Source organism: Peromyscus maniculatus, chromosome 7 (assembly GCF_049852395.1).
Source record: "Peromyscus maniculatus bairdii isolate BWxNUB_F1_BW_parent chromosome 7, HU_Pman_BW_mat_3.1, whole genome shotgun sequence".
Taxonomy (NCBI): Eukaryota; Metazoa; Chordata; class Mammalia; order Rodentia; family Cricetidae; genus Peromyscus; species Peromyscus maniculatus.
The window spans coordinates 77,140,220-77,158,159 of record NC_134858.1 but is presented as its reverse complement, the minus strand read 5'-3'; the positions used below and the strand labels follow the sequence as shown (position 1 = coordinate 77,158,159).

The 17,940-nt window shown below is 43.2% G+C and overlaps 1 protein-coding gene across 1 annotated transcript in view; it reads right to left on the bottom strand.

Annotated features, from left to right (window-relative positions):
- The window catches only part of Cep162 (centrosomal protein 162), a 68,670-nt gene that overhangs the window by 29,881 nt on the left and 20,849 nt on the right, over nucleotides 1-17,940 (bottom strand). Inside the window, exons 10-16 of the mRNA XM_006983709.4 lie at nucleotides 16,719-16,910; nucleotides 15,919-16,000; nucleotides 9,830-10,112; nucleotides 7,911-8,172; nucleotides 1,383-1,513; nucleotides 866-1,093; nucleotides 87-227 (exon numbers count right to left, since the gene is read on the bottom strand). Of these exons, the coding sequence (XP_006983771.1) occupies nucleotides 87-227; nucleotides 866-1,093; nucleotides 1,383-1,513; nucleotides 7,911-8,172; nucleotides 9,830-10,112; nucleotides 15,919-16,000; nucleotides 16,719-16,910 (1,319 nt within the window). The remainder of the gene's footprint in view (nucleotides 1-86; nucleotides 228-865; nucleotides 1,094-1,382; nucleotides 1,514-7,910; nucleotides 8,173-9,829; nucleotides 10,113-15,918; nucleotides 16,001-16,718; nucleotides 16,911-17,940) is intronic.

The window sequence follows — 17,940 nt, the reverse complement described above, 5'->3', positions numbered from 1 at the left end:
ATGACCACAGCAGTATTTTAATATACCTTACTTCTATAGTTAAAGGATCAAAACCCAAGTTGTCAGAGGCTGATGGACCCCCCCACCTGCTGATATCCTTGAAGAAGCGTCTCTTGTTCCTGTATCTCTTTTTGGATTTGTTTCAGTTTTTCTCCAGTGATGGGATCCGAGGTTTCTCCAAGCTGCAGCCATCTCTGCTTTCTGTTTGTTTCTTCAAAGCTACTTAACTTGAAGAAAATGGAGAAATCGTTTTATTTGTGCAGGGAGATGAAGAAGAAGTGAGGGCGATAAAGAGGTTCTCAGACCCAGACAGTCTCCGTCACTGACCGTCTGGGAAGTGCTGTGAGCACGGTCAAGCCAGCAGGGTGGCTTTCTGGTGAGAGAAGGACCCACAAACACGGTGGCTCTGGTTCTAGACCTTCTACTGCACTTCTTGCTAAAACTCTCACTTCTCTGAAGGTCGATGAACTCACCGATTTGTGTCTAAAAGAACAGATGACCCAGGAAAAATCATCAAAATGGGCCAAGTTTGACTTCTCCACGGTTCAGTTCACTCTGGAGAGAACCAAGAACCAAGTCTGTACTGTATGCGGCACATACATCAAGTTGAACAGCTCCCGGCTCCAGGATACCAAGGAAATAAGGCCGGGCGGCAGTGGTGCACACCTTTACTCCCAGCACTCGGGAGGCACAGCCAGGTGGATCTCTGTGAGTTTGAGGCCAGCCTCAAATAGAGGCTGACCCAGGACAGGCACCAAAACTACACTACATGGAGAAACCCTGTCTTGAAACAACAACAACAACAACAACAAAAAAAAAAAAAAAAAAAAAAAGAAGGAAAATCACAGAACAGTGTGTTCGGTACCTTGGCCTGAAGAATGTAATTTTCTTGGTTCAGTTTGAAGAGCTCCTCTTTTTGCTGTCTCTTTAGATTTTCCAGCGCGTTCTCCAGCTCCTTCTCCTTTTCTGAGAATGTAATTTTAATTTGTTCAATTAGGGCTTGTGCACCCCTCCATTTTTCCTCTGCGTCCTGAGCTCTTTTCAACATTAGCAATTCTTTCTCTCTGTTCCCACCAGAGGATCCTGAAGGCTCCTTTCAAAAAGAAGCATGACTTTATTATCCTAGTTGTATGGTTAAGACTAGCACACAAAAACAGAAACACAGAGCCTGGGACCAACACGGTTAATAATGCTCTATTACAAAGAAACCAGTAAGAGCAATGTGAATAAGGGAAAGACATCTCTTATTTCATTTGTACACATTAATCAACTTCAATTGTCATATTTTCTAACAGTATACAATGAATATATTCTTTACTTATAATCTAGTTTTAAAATGATTTTAAGATATGAAAATTATTAACATGAACTTCAATACCTACAGTCTGAAACTGGTCAGAGGCATCAGCTGTGGCATCTTCAGGCCTCTTAGGAGTAGCTAGGCTACCTTCACTTTGGGGGGATGGTTTATTCAAAGCTGCAGGCTTGATGAGTTTTGTTCCAGATAATATTTCTAAATATTATATAGATAACAGAAGAAAGCATAATAAAAGGAAGGTTGAATGTGCATTCAGCAATGATGGACAATAAATATGAGGACAGCGGCAATGTGGAGGTAAAATGTAGATCATTACATGGGCTGAGACACCACACCACAACACTGCACCCCAGCAGCCACCCACTGTACCCCAGCAGCCACCCACTGCACCCCAGCAGCTGCCCACTGCACCCCAGCAGCCACCCACTGTACCCCAGCAGCTGCCCACTGCACCCCAGCAGCCGCCCACTGCACCCCAGCAGCCACCCACTGCACCCCAGCAACCACCACAATCAACATCTACAGATGGGGATAATGATAAATGCGAGGGGACTGTGGAACAGGGTAACTTCAAGACTTTCCCACTTTTAAACAAATTATTCTTTAAGAGAGTCACAGTAAGGATGCCCACATGATGAATCAGAAAGAGCAGCTGGTAGTATGAAGACTGTTAGTTCTGAGTCAGTGTCTTGAGCACTCTTGATATTCAGTGTGAGACAGGGCATCACAGCATCAATGGAGCAACGTCCATCGCGGAGGACACCACAGCAGTTAGCTTAAGTCTGACTTCAAAGGGTAATTAGTACGGTTATAATTCAATAGCATCATCTAGCATTAGAAAAGAGTGTGACTAATATATATTTGGTCTAATTTTCTGCTTTTACAGTAACTTGTAAACTCTAACGAGGGAAGAAATTCTGAGGCCAGTATGGTATTCAGTTAGCAATAAGCATTGTAAGGGACATGCTTCTGTAAAATCTTAAAGCCCATATTCAAACGTGACAGGCTCTGTACATTCCATAAACATTACCCAGATGCCTTAAAGGTGAATAAGTAACTTCAAATTTTATTTTATTTTTTAACAATGATTTCCTGAAGATTTGTTAAATGTATTTTTTAAAATTAAAACTATTATCATATATTTGGAAAACACAGATAAGCTAAAAGAAGAAAATAATTCAATAGTTCCTCATAGAAAGATTCATTTCTATCTTTTTTTTGTAGGCATATAAAAGTTTTCCTTATAGTCATCATCATACTTAGTGTGTTTCATGTATGTTTCTAAAGAAGTTTCTTAGAGCATTCATAAAAAGATGGAATCGTTGCAGAAGAACATGTGATCCCTCCCAATCATTGGCAGGTTATACCATGACCAAGGTCTAGGTGTGTTCTGCCAGCACATCACTGTTAGGACCAGACAGCCAAAACCAGGTGGTTTTGTGTGTACAAGTGTAGCCGACCAGTCCTTTTACACCAGAATCTCCATTCCTTAATCTTTTCTCCATATGTCGGAGTGTTTATGGAACGTACATTGTGCACCGTGCTTGTGTCTGGTGCCCACAGAGGCCAGAAGGGGGCACTGAATCCTCTGGCACAGGAGGTCCAGACAGTTGGGAGCCACCACGTGGGTGCTGGCAAAAGAACCAGGTCCTCTGCAAGACTCTACCCGGTATTCCCACCCCCCATTACCTAAGAAAGAAAAATTCTCAATATGAAATTCAAACAGAAAAACACTGCAGAATTAAAACCCTGAGGCCCTCTTTGAAGAAACGATGCATTAATAACATTCAATCAAAAAGAAATGAACCAAAGTAATTCCACAGTGGAGCTACTATCAGTAACAGACATCCAAAATGTCTTTAACAACCAGACGCAAGAACTAAATCTCCAAACTGAGAGAGATACGGTTGTGCGAGAAAATATACCTTGAAAAAAGTAAAACCACTGGTTGAGTGGCGTGGGGAAGGAGAATATATTACTTCATATTTCCTAGAAGGGAAGGAAGTGTTTGGCAATACATAAAATTGAAAATAAAGCCAGGAAATAACATTATGGCTTTAGCAATCTCTCAAAAGTTATCAAAATCTATTTTCTTAAGGGGATCTCTTAGAACATGTAATTTTTAAGGATGAAGTGTATCTCCTTGGAGATTTAAGTAACCTACATCTAATATATTTAAAAAGAACTTCTAGGGGCTGGGGAGAAGGTTCTTCCAGAGGACCCAGATTTGATACTTAGTGCCCATCTGGTGGCACACAGCCGTCTATAACTCCAGTTCTGGGAGGTCCAATGCCCTCTTCTGGGCTTCTCACATTCCAGGCATGCAAATGGTACACACACACACACACACACACACACACACACACACACACACACACACACACACACACAAAATGGCAAAAATACCCATACACATAAAATAAGTTAAAAAGTTAAAAAAATAAAAAGAACTTATAAAGTGTGATCTCATCATATGTTATAAACTGATTTTTAGGTCAGTATATAAACTAATGGGTTTCATCTGGCATTTTCAGGTATTACTCTTAGAAAACATTTAGTCCATTTATCTACTTCTACTCTCTACTCACCCACCCATCCACCCCCACGCACCCACCCACCCACTCATTTTCTCCCCTCATTTAAGCACTCAGCACTGCACAGTATTCCTTGTTACCTTTCCTTTTTCTTATTTTCTCCTATTTTTGAATTTTAACTCATCAGCAAGTTTTCTTTTCATAACAGTATTACTTTACAAAAGAAAATATAAACATGAAATGCTAAATAAAAGGTAACTGGAAAAAAAGGCAGCCCCGCATGGCAAGTCTGCTAGCCACTCACCTCCACTTCCCACTAACAGACACCTAATTCTCTCACAGGCAGCAATGTGCTCAGCTCAACACAACTGTCCCCCCAAATTGTATGCAAACTGGGGTGGCTACACGTTTTAGTCAAATGCTGGAAGCAAAAGTCTCCTCGGTAGGTGTTTCAGGGCAGAGATTCTAAGAAAATGCTAAGGGTTTGGCTCATCTATTGTTATTCATGGACAGAACGTGGAGACAGACATCATTTTGTAAGAATGGAGACAGAGGGAACTGCAGAAATGCTTCAGTGGTTAAGAGCATGCATTCTCCCTGCAGAGAACCTAAGTTTGCTTCCCTAAATCCACACCAGGGGGCTGATCACAATCACCTGTAACTCCAATTCCAGGTCATCTGATGCCTCTGACTTCGATGGGTACCTGTACTCACATACATGCACATAACTCCACATAGACACACTCTTTCAAAAAAAAATTCTTACAAAGAAGACAGTAGTCACACTGTACAGATTTTGCAATAAGGAAGAAGGGATCTGGTTTCTTTCCGGTGTATCTCTCAGCTCCCTATCTCTAAACTCACCATTACATCAAAGAGAAAAGACTTTCAATTGGTTAAGCAACTGGGCTTAATTTTTTTTAATTCTAACCAATGTTGATCTGAATTGCATTCTCTACACTAGTTTGCTTCCCAAGGAACCCAACCTGTAACAATCACTCCAAAAGAATTACAGTTCTGAATAAAACTAAAGCCACTCTGGGCAGAGTATCAATAAAGAGATAGATACAAAAACCATACTTAGCAGTCTAAAGAGAGGTTAAAGTAGTTCAGTAAAAGAATAGCTAGACAAGGTCCATTGTTGTGGAACAGTATTTTAACTAGGCAAAGATGTGTTACATTTGTTTATGCTGCAGAATATTACTTTAACTATGTGAAGGTGTGCTACATTTGTTTCTGCTGCATTTATTTAATTATGTAAAGATGTGATTGATCTAAAAAAAAAGATGAATGGCCAATAGCTAGGCAGGAGAGAGATAGGTGGGGCTGGCATGCAGAGAGAATAAATAGAAGGAGAAATTTAGACTTGGGGGAGAAGCAGGAGGAGAGAATAAGAGAGAAAGAGAGGGAGATGCCTGGGGCCAGCTAGGCAGCCGCCAGCCAGGAGACACAGAGTAGGACATACAGAAAGAAAGGTAAAAGCTCCGAGGCAAAATGTAGATGAAGAGAAACAAGTTAAGTTATAAGAGCTAGCATGAAATAAGCCTAAGCTAGGTCCGAGCATTCATAAGTATACGAAGTCTCTGTGTCATGATTTGGGAACTGGTTGGTGACTCAAAAGAAAAAGCCTGGTATAGTCCATCACTGCATGTTTTAGTATAAAAATGAGTAATGTGTTTAGATTCTGATAGTCACAAATACTGTAAGATTTTAAAATATGGAAAAACACGTTTAGAATGTTAGTTAACTTATAAAAATATTGTTGCCTTCAACTATCAACCCATCATTTACCTTGATCTCTTCTCAATCACCATGACACTTCTGTCTTCATGTGCAATGATTTTCAGCATCCTCAGGCTGGCAACCCCTTGCCTTTGGTTCCTTAATGTTCCTTCCGAATTCTTAGCTGCTCACTCACACGGGCATGATCTACGTTATCATCACCAATCATGCAATGACCTTCTAACCTCCAGCTTAGTAACCTCTTGGACGCCTACTTCTCATCCTCCCTTCTTTCCTCTTCACTGCTATCTAATGGCATGGCGTTTGATTTCTGAGAAGACTGTAGCAGACAGAAGGAACATCCAGATTTCCTCCCTCCCACATCTAGCCAACTGCCAGCTTGTGCTCTCTTCCTGTGCCTCCGCATTTCCTAGAACTCAGAACTGTCCACGTTCCTCGATAATGCAGTCCTATTGTGCACCATTATAGGTCTTCTAAGGCAAGGGCACTGCCCTACTTCCTTCTATCTACTGCACTATCCTTTCCTTTTCCTTCCATTCAGTCTTTCTTAATGGCACACATATAGTCACTACAGCTACTAAGAGTAAAGCCACAAGTTTCTTTTTCAAATTTTTAAAAAGGTCTTATTCATTTGTGTATTTTATGTATGTGTTTTGTCTACATGTATATCTGCACACCAGAAGGGGACATCGGATTCCATTACAGAAGCTGTGAGCCACCATGTGAGTGATGAGAATTGAATGCAGGACCTCTGGAAGAGCAGCCAGTGCTCTTAACTGCTGAGCCATCTCTCCAGCCTCTCCTTTTTTTTAAAAAAAAATTTAAAATTATTATTATTGTGTGTATAATATGTGTATAAATGTGTGGAGGTATAGAGGCCAGAGGACAACCCTTAGGAGTTGGTTCTATCTTTCACTTTCATGTGGGTTCCAGGATTAATTCAGGTTGCTAGGCTAGAGCGGCCAACATCTTTACCCACAGTGCTATTGTGGTGGCCCCCAAGGCATCTCTTAACTCCTCTTCCCAAGTCAGCTACACCAGCTTCCATCTTCCACAGGAACTTTCCTCCAGAACGTTCTATTACTTGAAGCACTAATTCCACCCACATCCTCCCCTACACTCCCATTCAATCTGCCTTTCAGTCAGTGCTGCAAGGGAACTGCCCTGCCCTGCTGAGGACCACCGGCTGGCTATAACCGAAGAGCAGTTCTCATGAGTCCAGTTTCCTCCCCTGTGGGCAGCGAGTGGCAGGAGAGACCCCCCTGGAGACACAACGTCCCTAGATGGAAGGTTCTGTCAGGGTTCTCCTGCCCCACTCTGCCAGCTTTGCAGATCCCCTGGGTCCTGTGGGATCTGCTAGTTAGTGAGCTGTTTGGGTTTACCCTCCAGGTACCCTGTCATAGCTTCAGGTGTCGAAAGACACAGACTTAAGGGTCATATGGAAAGAAGGTACCTCAGTTAAGGAATTGCCTCTAACAGACTGGTCTGTGGATGGCATGTCTGTGGGGCATTTTCTTGACTGCTAATTGAAGTAGAAGGGTCAGTCCACTGTGGGCGGTGCAACCCCTAGGCCAGGAGACCTGGGATGTATAAGAAAGGTAGCTGAGAAATCCAGGGCAACCAAGTCAGTAATCTGTGGTTTCTGCTTCAAGCCCCTGCCTTGGCTTTCCACAACGAGGGACTGTAGCCTGTAAGTTAGAACAAATTCTTCCTTCCCCAAGTTGCTTTCGGTCATGGTTTTATATCATAACAAGAGAAAGAGCTAACAAGGACATCCTCATGCTCAGAAAGTATCACTGCTTAAAACAAAACAAAACAAAACAAAACAAAACAAAACAAAACAAAACAAAACAAAACAAAACAAAATGCCTCTTCTGGTCTTAGTAAGTTCTCAAATGGTATTTTGAGTCTACTTCCTCTTGAATGCCAGACTTTCAATCTAACTGCCTTCTGTTCATCACTACTTGTAAATCAAAATAGTCATCTTCAAGTTAGAATCTCTCCTTCCTCTCAGCCCAAAAATTTACCTCACTTTTCCTCACCCCAGGGAGTGGCAGCTCAGTACTTCAGCTGCTTGGACCCAAAACTGCAGCGACCCAATCAGATTTTTATATTATCAGTTTTACCTTTACACATCTTTTCATCAACCACTTTTCGCTGTCTTCATCGCCACCACCCTAGGTCAAAGGCTCTAAACTACTCCTACCCTAAACGGAACACCCAGTTCTTTAATATTCTCCTCCACAAAAAACAAAGGAAATGAAATAATATGCTATATGCATCAAACTCTTACCTTGAAAAGAATGTATTCTCACCTTTTCTCCTAAACTGATTTGAGGTGGGAATGGACCTCACGTTTTTACTTTTTGTATTGTCCTTCGAAGTTTTCTTTTCAAGAGCAGAAAGTAACTGGAGCGGAGAACTGGGTTTGCCATAGCCTGAGCTCCGAGTGGAAACATACAGTCCACTCTGTGGCTTTCTCTTAAGCAGAGGAGGTGCACTTCTGACCTTCTTATACAGAACTTGTTTGCCGGTTACAGGTCCCTCTTCCCCAGTGCTGAGCCGAGTCCTGGAAGTCTGTATACAACAAGAAAAAACTCTTGAGTATGGAAATAAACTTCAATGACTGTTGTTGTTAATGAAAATTTAACACTTGGCAAGACTGTGATTGGCAAATAATCGAGGACTGAGAAGGACATACTACTACAGCAAGGTTCTCTAATTTATTAGAATTCGGTGGGTTGAAGCCCATCTTCAAAGTTAGCATTAGGACAAAGTACTTTAAAGCAAAATAAACTTGCTGGAAAGTAAGGTGTGTGTAGTTACTAGAATAATGAATACATCAAGGAGGAAGTGATTTTGAAATGACAACTGAAATTGTCATTTCAATTTTGTTTGGATTTAAGGGACATTGAAAATATCAATACTCTGATGGCTAGTGAACTGTCAGCCTGACAGAGTCTGGTTGGTAAATGGCCTGGGAGCCTGGGGTGAGAAGTTCTCCTGACTGGTGAGAAGGCTCTCCTTTCCCTGACTGGGACCCTGGACTATACAGAAGGGGAAAGGAACTGTGATGCATCTGGGATTCATCGCTCTCATCTTCTCTCATGTCTGCTGCCTTGACTTTCCCACCACGACGGGCTGCACCGTGAACTGTGAAGCAACAAAGCCTTTCTTCCCCAAGTCACTTTTTTTCTAGAGTATTTTATCACAGTAACAAAAAAGAAATACAGCACATTGCCTAGACGCTTTATAGCAAATACAAAATTAGAAGGTAAAAATAGAACACTGGAACCATAGGAACTATAAAGCAGAAAGATAAAAACAGAAAGAACAATGAAATGTGCCTTTCGTCACAGTTGCTAATCACAATCCTATAAAATGCCAACTCTCCTGTGGTGCAGACTATGAGGCAGACGAGCCGTGAGCAACACACTGATGCAGAGACTAGCTTCTGGAACTACCCAAGTCTTAAACCAGTTACTCAAAGGAAAGAGAAAGGAGAGAAAGGGCAAGAGGACACGGATATTGCTGTGCTCAGAGATCAGTGCCTATCCCAACTGTTACCACAGGGGTGCCGACCAGAACCTACGGGAGCAGATCCAGAGACCCAGAGCTGAACACTAGACTGAGCCAGGGAACCCTGTGGAGGGCAGAGGGAGGGGAGGGTGCAGGGGCCAGAGGGGCCAAGGACACCACAAGGACATGGCCCACAGAATCAACCAGGCAGGGCTCATAGGGGCTCAAAGACTGAAGACAATCATGGACCCTGTATGGGTCCGAGCTAGGTCTGCATATAGGTATAGGTGTGTAGCTGGGTGTTTTTGTAGGACTCCTAACAGTGAGGTTTGGGGGTGTCTCTGACTCGTCTGTCTGCTTATGGGACCCTTTTCCTCCTACTGGGTGACCTTGTCCAGCCTTGATATGAGGGTTTGTGCCTAGTTTGACTGTGACTTGTTATGCTGTGTCTGTTAAATCCCTGGGAGGCCTGCTCTTTTTTTGAAGAGTAATGAAAGAAAAGTGCATCTGAGGGAGAGAGAATGTAGAGGGGGTGTTGGAAGAATGGAGGGAGGGAAACCTGTGGCTGGGGTTTAATGTATGAGAGAAGAATAAAAGAGAAGAAGCAAGTGAATGGTAGGGTGGCACTTTGAACTGGGAGACTGGCTGGTCTAGTAATAAGCGCCACCCACGGATGATGACATCAGCCCCACGAACTCAAGCATATACTTCTTACCTGGTTCGTTTTGTCATCCTGAGGTAATAGTGAAGGGTTAGCAGCTGTTTTTTTCCTCAAAATCTCAAGGTACATTTTGTCCAACCGCTCTTCCATACCAGCTGCTGCCGGACAGCCGCCGCCCACGCTGGCCCCCACTGTCCTGTGTAAAGCCGCACTCTCACCCGGTTTGTGGGGAAACGGGCTCCTGAGGGTGAGGTCTTCAGTCACGGTGTGTGCGTGCATCTTCAGGGGTATGGAGCTCACAGAGTCCCCTTCTTGACTCTCAGCTGCATTCTTACGGCTACAGATGAAGGGAGGGCACAGTATAAACTGCATGCAGCATAATCCCTCAAGTTCCATGGTTATCCGCCCCCATTTGTACAGACATAGGAGCTGTAACTCTTCAAATGAAGTTACAACGTTAAACACGTCATACAATACAACGCAATACCAGTTAGTCTGGGACGCTCCCAGGTTATCCTGTAACTGTTTATACTTTTTTCTGTTCTTTTGAGTCAGGGTCTCCTGAAGCCCAGGCTGGCTTCTAACTCACCTTTTAGAAGGGGATGCGTAACTCCTGATCCTCCTGCCTCCACCTCTGAGTGCTGAGATTATAAGCATGTGCCATTATGCCTGACTCATTTCAGATAATTTTAATGCAGCACAGTAACTTTTACCACAACTTCTTACTAAATCAATATGTATTTGGTTTTTTTGTTTGTTTGTTTGTTTTGTTTTTCAAGACAGGGTTTCTCTGTGTAACAGCCCTGTGAAGCATGATCCTAATTAGTCTTATCAATAAAAACCAGGAGTCAGGATATCGGGATAAAGCTGAAAGATCAGAGAAGCCACAATCACTTCTTACCTCTCTGAATCCTCAGACCAAAAGGGCCTGAGATCCCGTCTCCACCTGCCTTATATTCCTGTTTCCCCTCTCTCTAGTGCTGGGATTAAAGATATGCACCACCACCACCACCACCACCACCAGCACCACCACCACCACCACCACCACCACCACCACCACCACCACCCACCTGGCTCTGTTTTTGTTTTATACTGGCTCAATCTCCTATAGCCCAGGATGGCCTTGAACTCCTGATCTTCCTGCTTCCTCCTTCCAAGTGCTGGGATTAAAGGTGTGTGCCACCAATGCCTGGCCTTGGGGGTTAACTAGTGGCTAACTCTGCTCTCTAATCTCTAGGCAAGCTTTATTTGTCAGAACACAAACAGAACACCATACAACAGCCCTGGCTGTCCTGGAACTCCCTCTCCAGACCAGGCTGGCCCTGAACTCACAGAGATAACACCTGCCTCTGCCTCCTGAGCGCTGTGCCACCGCTGCCTGGCTTATATCAATCAACACATATCTGAAGTAGGGGAATTTTTTTATATATCTCTGTAAGACTCTAAAGGACTATAATTTATGACAGGGAATCATAGAGTGTACTAAAAAGCATAGAAATAACCACAGCATAGGAAAATTTCAAAATAAAAACATAAAAATCACCAGGATTTTAAAATTAGACCATTTACCATTTAATGAACTGAAATAAATTAGACAAGTATTAAAAATGTCAGAAACAGGGGCTGGAGAGGTGGCTCAGTGGTTAAGAGCACTGCTGCTCTTGCAGAGGACCTAGGTTCAGTTCCCAGCACTCAGAGTGACTCAGAACTGCCTGTAGCTCCAGTTCCCGAGGACTCAGTGCCCTCTTCTGGCATTTTATGGGTATCAGGGATGCACATGGTGACCTGAAATAATACACTCCAACACTAATAAAGATTTTTTTTTCAAGACAGACTTTCTCTATGTACAGTCCTCCTGGAACTTGCTCTGTAGCCCAGGCTGGCCTCAAACTCACAGAGATCTGCCTGCCTCTGCCTCCTAGTGCTGGGATTAAAGGCGTGTGCCACCACACCTGGCTATATCATTTTTTTTTTAAATTTGGGAACTATATTTCCAGAGAATGTCTTATATTTAGTTAAACACCAGTAAGCCACAGGGGTTTTAAAAATGCGAATATATTATGATTTGTGATTGAAGAATATTTTAAGAGGCTACCATTTTTATACTATGTAGACAAGCTACTCAGTAAATGCTGGAAACTTCTAAAGTACTTGGAGTCAGTGGGAAATACATCAGCTCCTTCCTTGTCTAGATGCCAATGCAAACTGTTTCCTGTTCTTGCTGGGTACCAGTTCAGCTACATTTCTCGGACATTTATTAATTCTTGCCATTAGGATGTGGGCACTAGCATGGATGGGTTTTAGGTGCCAGGAAACTGATGGCAGAAGCTGGAGAGAGGCATTTTAATGCAAAACACTTGCTCATCTACCACTTCTAACTTCCTGTGAGGGGACCACATGCCACACCTGGAGCAGTAAGGAATAAAAGGCTGGAGAGGAATAATGATACTATGTGCTGGCTATTACTGGCTGCTTTCAGCAAGATCTTATAAAAAACCAGATGAACGCAGGACAGATGGGCTCTTCCAGAGAACTGACAGAACTGAAAAGAAATACTAAGAAATATTAAGATCTATTGGGTTTACTTGTCACGTATACACATCAGCAAAGGACTCACTCTGGAAAGATGGTATGAGAAATAGAATTTCATTAGATTTTTCAATTGAAAGAGTGCTGAATGTTTCTGACAGGGCCATAGATCCCGTGTCTTCTTCACACGGGGTTACTGTTCCCAGAGGGTCAAGAACCAAATACCTCAAGTAGATTTAAAATTTCATCTAGCAAAGGAACTTTAAATCTGGTTACTGGCACATGGAGCAAGACAGACGAGAAGCCATGGAGAGGGAGGGCGGTACTTACAGGCAGTGATGAGGCAGTCATGTGGTTGGGTTTAGAACCAATGAGAAGGCAGAACAGAAAGACTATTTAAACACAGACAAACAGGAAGTAGCTCTCTCTCGGGGAAGTTAGGAGCACTGCAGGAGGTAAGATTTTATCTCTGAGCTCTGACCTCTCGGCTTTCTCTTTTACATTGGCTCTGTGTTTCTTATTTTAAAAAGACGATTGGTTACATCTACATCTGGCGCCCAACGTGGATGGAGGACCACCAATCATGGTCAAGAGCAAAGCAGAGCAGAACAACTCCCCAGAGCCAGAAAATGGGAGTCCCAAAACTACCTGAGGCAGGAAGGAGACTGAGAAAAAGCATGTCACCCAACACGGCACATCCTCCTCACAAAACCACTTTGGCTTGGCCAATGTTGACAATCTGAGATAAATCCTCCAAGGAACAGGAGCAGCGGCTATCCAGAGCAATATATTAGGATGTAGTTCTAGAAAAGCACAATGAGCTGATCCAGCAATCCCATTATTTATGGTTTTTAGGAGGTCCTTTAGTTCTTTGTTAAGTGGTTACACTGATGCTCTGTTTCCCTCAGACTTTCTGTTTCTAAATGGAGCCAGTTCCATTATTAGATGCTGACTGGGGGTAAGGAAGCACATTACCCGTCTTTTCACTCATTGACTGGTAAAGAATCACACCCAAACTGGAGAGGGCTGTGCTTCACTAGGGTGTCATGGCCTTTCAGATGGCGAGAGCTCCGAGTAGGACTTTGTGTCAAGAAGAATGACGGCTATCGGCCATCTGGTCATTAGGTACTAATTAGACACTACCAAACTACTACGCTTTTCTTTCTAGGCACACAAGCAAATCACATTTCCACCTTCCTTCAACTGATTTCCTAAGAGCGGTAGTGCTGACTGACAGAATGCAAGCAAAGTGACATGCGATGTCTTTACTGGCTGGGTAACATGACAGCCTCACAGCTACAGGTCGTGACTGAGACACAGGGCACTAAATGCCTACGTAGAGCAGAGCCCACCCAACCTCACTGACTCATGAGTGAGTGAGAAATAACTGTCTGAAGGTACACTACGAGGACTTCAAGGACTATGTGCTATAGCAGTTAAGTTACTTACCTTACAGCTCACTAAAGGCTTTAAATATTCTAATGGTGCATTACTGACATTTCTGAAATTATTGTCCCTTTGGGGTTTTTTTTGCTATGCTTATTTATTTTTCTTGTGTTATATGTATTTGACATAAAACTTACCATTTTAGCCACTGTAAGTGTGCGTTTCAGTGGTAAAATCTGTTTATAATGATGAACAAACTTTACCATATCTATCCCCATACTCTGTTGAATTTGTGCAGATGAAACTCTAGAAGGATCAAAGACCACCCCGTCCCCACCACTGCCATTCTCCTGCTGCAGCGCCTGCCTTTCTTCTTCTTGTCCTATGATTTTTCTATTTCATGGACTTCAAACATGCAGGAGCATTTGGTGTTTGTCTTTTCATGGCTGACTTACTTCCCTCAGCACGACAGCTGTCTGCTGGCTAGATTTATGTCAACTTGACACGAGCTAACGTCATCTGAGGAGGGAGCCTCAACTGAGAAAACGCCTCCCTAAGATGGGGCTGCAGGTAAGTCTACAGGGCATCTTCTTAATGAATGATTCACGGGGGAGGGCCCAGCCCACTGTGGGTGGGGCCATGTCTGGGCTGGGGGTTCTATAAGAAAGCAGGCTGAGCAAGCCATGTAAGCAGCATCCCTCCATGGTCTCTGCATTGGCTTCTGCCTCTAGGTTCCTGACCTCAAAGTTCCATTAAAATAGTTACCAGAAAACAATTGGTGGTGTTGAGGACGGAGGGACTAGAATCCTTTGTGCACTACTGGTGGGAATGTCAGAAAGTACGGCTCCTGTTAAAAATAGTTTTGGTAAAAAACAGATTTCTGTGTGAGCCAGCAATTCCCTTTATGGGCATATACCTTGAATAACTGAAAACAGGTCTACTCTACAAGGGCTGTCTGTTCTCAGCTTTTAAACAAATGTAAAGATGTATGTTTTAGAATTCATAGGGCTAAAATAGTTTTACATATAAGAAAATCCGTCAGCAACATTTACATGCCCTCAAACATGGATGGGAGTACAGGCTCCCCGTTCCAAATGCCGACTAGCATTGGAGAGAGCAGTGTGAGGACCAGACCTAGCATTCGAGTGGGGGATTTTAGTGTGGGCTTCACCGTGTCATCTTCCCTTCGACTACAGTAAGTGTGGGACAAGGCCAAGAACCCACGAGCAGATTCACCCAATGAGAACACGGTAAAGGTAGGGGCTCAAAAATGTATCTGAAAACACAAATGAGATGGGGGCAGGATGATTTCATGAAAATAGTTCATGGGATCACAGACCGAACCATGCAAGTGGCTAAGCACACGGGCTAACTGGGTTCTCTGATTACAGACATCTGACCTTGGACAATTATTTTAACCTTAAACCTCGGTTTCTTGTCTGTGAACTAAGGGAAACAGTGGGCTACATTCAGAGCTGCTGGAGGGCTGAATTAACGCACATAAAGAATGTGCCATTCTTGTCCACTACTGTCATGTAAAGTACGTCAGGTGCCAGCATCAGCATCATCTGGCTCTAGTTAGATCCAGTTAATTCAGAGTCATCTTTGAGGGAGGAGTCTGAAGATGCCTGTCCTACATGTTATAAGGACGTGAGGGAGAGGATAGGATAGTATAAATGCTACATGAATGCAAAGTTGTCTGCAACAGGTTACTGTGATTGTCATCCTGTGCTGATGAACAATGGAACCCTGCGCACACTGCCACTAAACACTGGAGCTGGAAGATTTCCACAAAGCCAATTTCTCTCATGACCTCAGAGCTAGCCCTGTGAGATGACGGCCAGCTGGTGACTACGTCAGAACTAACTGATTCATAAAATAGAAAACCTATGATTCATATAAAAATACAATTAATTTTCCTGATGGTGAATCAATTATCCACGTGCCATTGAAAGATGAGGAAATCATATTTTCAGTGAAAACATTAGATCTGATTAATGGCACCAACTTTCTCTGCAGCTCTTTTTCTTGCAGTACTGGGAGAATTTTGATGGATGGAAGACAGACATAAAGTGGCTCACAGGCAGACACGTGCAAGCCCATATTTTTGATTAACCGTCTACCACAGAACAGCTGGTTGAAGGTCTCCGTGACAACACAAGAAGGGAAACAGTGAACACCACTCAGCTGAGCAACCATCCTGCACAGGGCACTGGCAAACCTCATACCTGATGGGTGGCAAGTCAAAGCCACTGACCCCATAGGAGTCTATCCTGATGGGTTTCATCAGCTCCTCTACTGTGGGCAGATCTAAAAGGGGAGAAAAGTTAAATTAAAAACCAAAACATTGCCTAAATTACACATGGAGTGCCACAAAAATCAAAATTTGGCCGGGCGGTGGTGGCACACACCTTTAATCCCAGCACTCAGGAGGCAGAGACAGGCGGATCTCTGTGAGTTCGAGGCCAGCCTGGGCTACCAAGTGAGTTCCAGGAAAGGCGCAAAGCTACACAGAGAAACCCTGTCTCGAAAAACCAAAAAAAAAAAAAAATCAAAATTTTCTCTACTTCATTTAGTTAACAAAATAGCATGCACAATAAATGAAGTTTGCATCACAAAACTGCACCAGGAAGCCTTTCTTTGAACTTATAAAATACATCTCCATTATCTATATCCAGACCTCACATACATACTTGCTATGGAATTTTTTTTAAATCTCAAAATACTATTTTCTGTTAAAAAGCATTAATACACATATATATGTATGCCAAGTTTGTTGCTTAATTTGGTTAAGGCACATTCACTAGAAGGTGAGCTACATTCTGTGTTTAGTTCTAACTTTGGAGTTAATCCAGGTGAGGTTCCATTTGATCATGCCCTTTATATCCAATACTGAGTAGCCATCACCGCAGCAAACCGTATGTAAAATATGCTTCAATGGACACTGTTTAAAGAGGGCAAACAGTAGAGGCATTCTGTCCATTCATAATCCACCCAGCATCTTTCTGCTAAAGCTGTCAGCCTTTACCAGATTCTGTGGTAGAAATGTTCTTTGAGGACTCTTCATTTTCTTGAAGATGATCTTTTCCTGAGTTCTTGACGTTTCCCATAGTGCTAGCCTCAATTCTTGGTTCGTCTGTATCCCCCAGAGAATGAGCTACGTGACAGTAAGCCTGGTGCAGGGCTTCAGTGTCCCCACTGCTCTGGCCATAAGAAACGCCTGTTGAGATAAATGCGATTCCTAGGTATCACAAGGTGATGTGCACAGGAGAGATGAAGCACCCAAGTCATTCCTTAGTCTCTCAGGAATGGTGAACAGCGCTGCGGGACAATGGCAATATTAGAAAAGCAGAGTCGAGCAGAAACCTGGGTAGGCTATCATTATGAAGTCACAGCAAGTGAAGACGGTCCTGGTGATATAATTGTCCCGGCCTTCTCATTGTCCTTAACCAGCCTCCTTGTGCCGGATACAGCTGTTCTCACACTTCCTAAGTGGACACGCTCCTCTGAAGGGTCCTCTCCTTGCCTCACCACTCCCATTCTCATGCTGCTGTGTGGTAATCTCAGCCTGGGATGGTTCTAATACCAGCATGCTCCTCCAACTCTGCAAACCCCCGAGTGTTCCATCATCTTGTCGAAGCTGCTCCGACTCAGAGCTGTTTCCTGATGGCCAAGCCCGTCAGGTGTCCTTTCTGAGCATCTGACATTATCCTTTACCTGGTCGTTTCTTTTACACCTTTCCTTCTATCTGTCATTCCTACCACTCCAGTCAGTGCTTCTCCATTCTTATTATCAATGGCCCAAGAGTGGTCTATCTCTAGTCCTCTTTTAAAGCCCTCTGAGGACTTTTTAAAAAATCCAATTCATTCTTCCCTTTCTCCTCCCCTCCATCTTCCCTTTGTTTTAAAACTCTATTGTTATTATTATTAGATGTATATGGTATGCGCATACAAATACAAATTACACAGTGGAGGTTAAAGGACAGCACTGGAATTGATTCTCTCTGTCTGCCTATGTTGGTTCTAGAGATTGGCTCACCAGGTTTGCATGGCAAGTACCTTTGCCCACTGAGCCAGCACTCTAGACTCCCCCCCCCCTTTTTTTTTTTTTTTTTGGAGAAAGGGTCTCATGTAGCCCAGGCTGGCCTCGAGCTTGCTATATGGCTGAAGATGACTTTGAACTTCTGATCAAGGGTTGGAATTAAAGGCATGCACCATCATGCTTGTCTTAGAAAGCACTGTCGGCTGAAC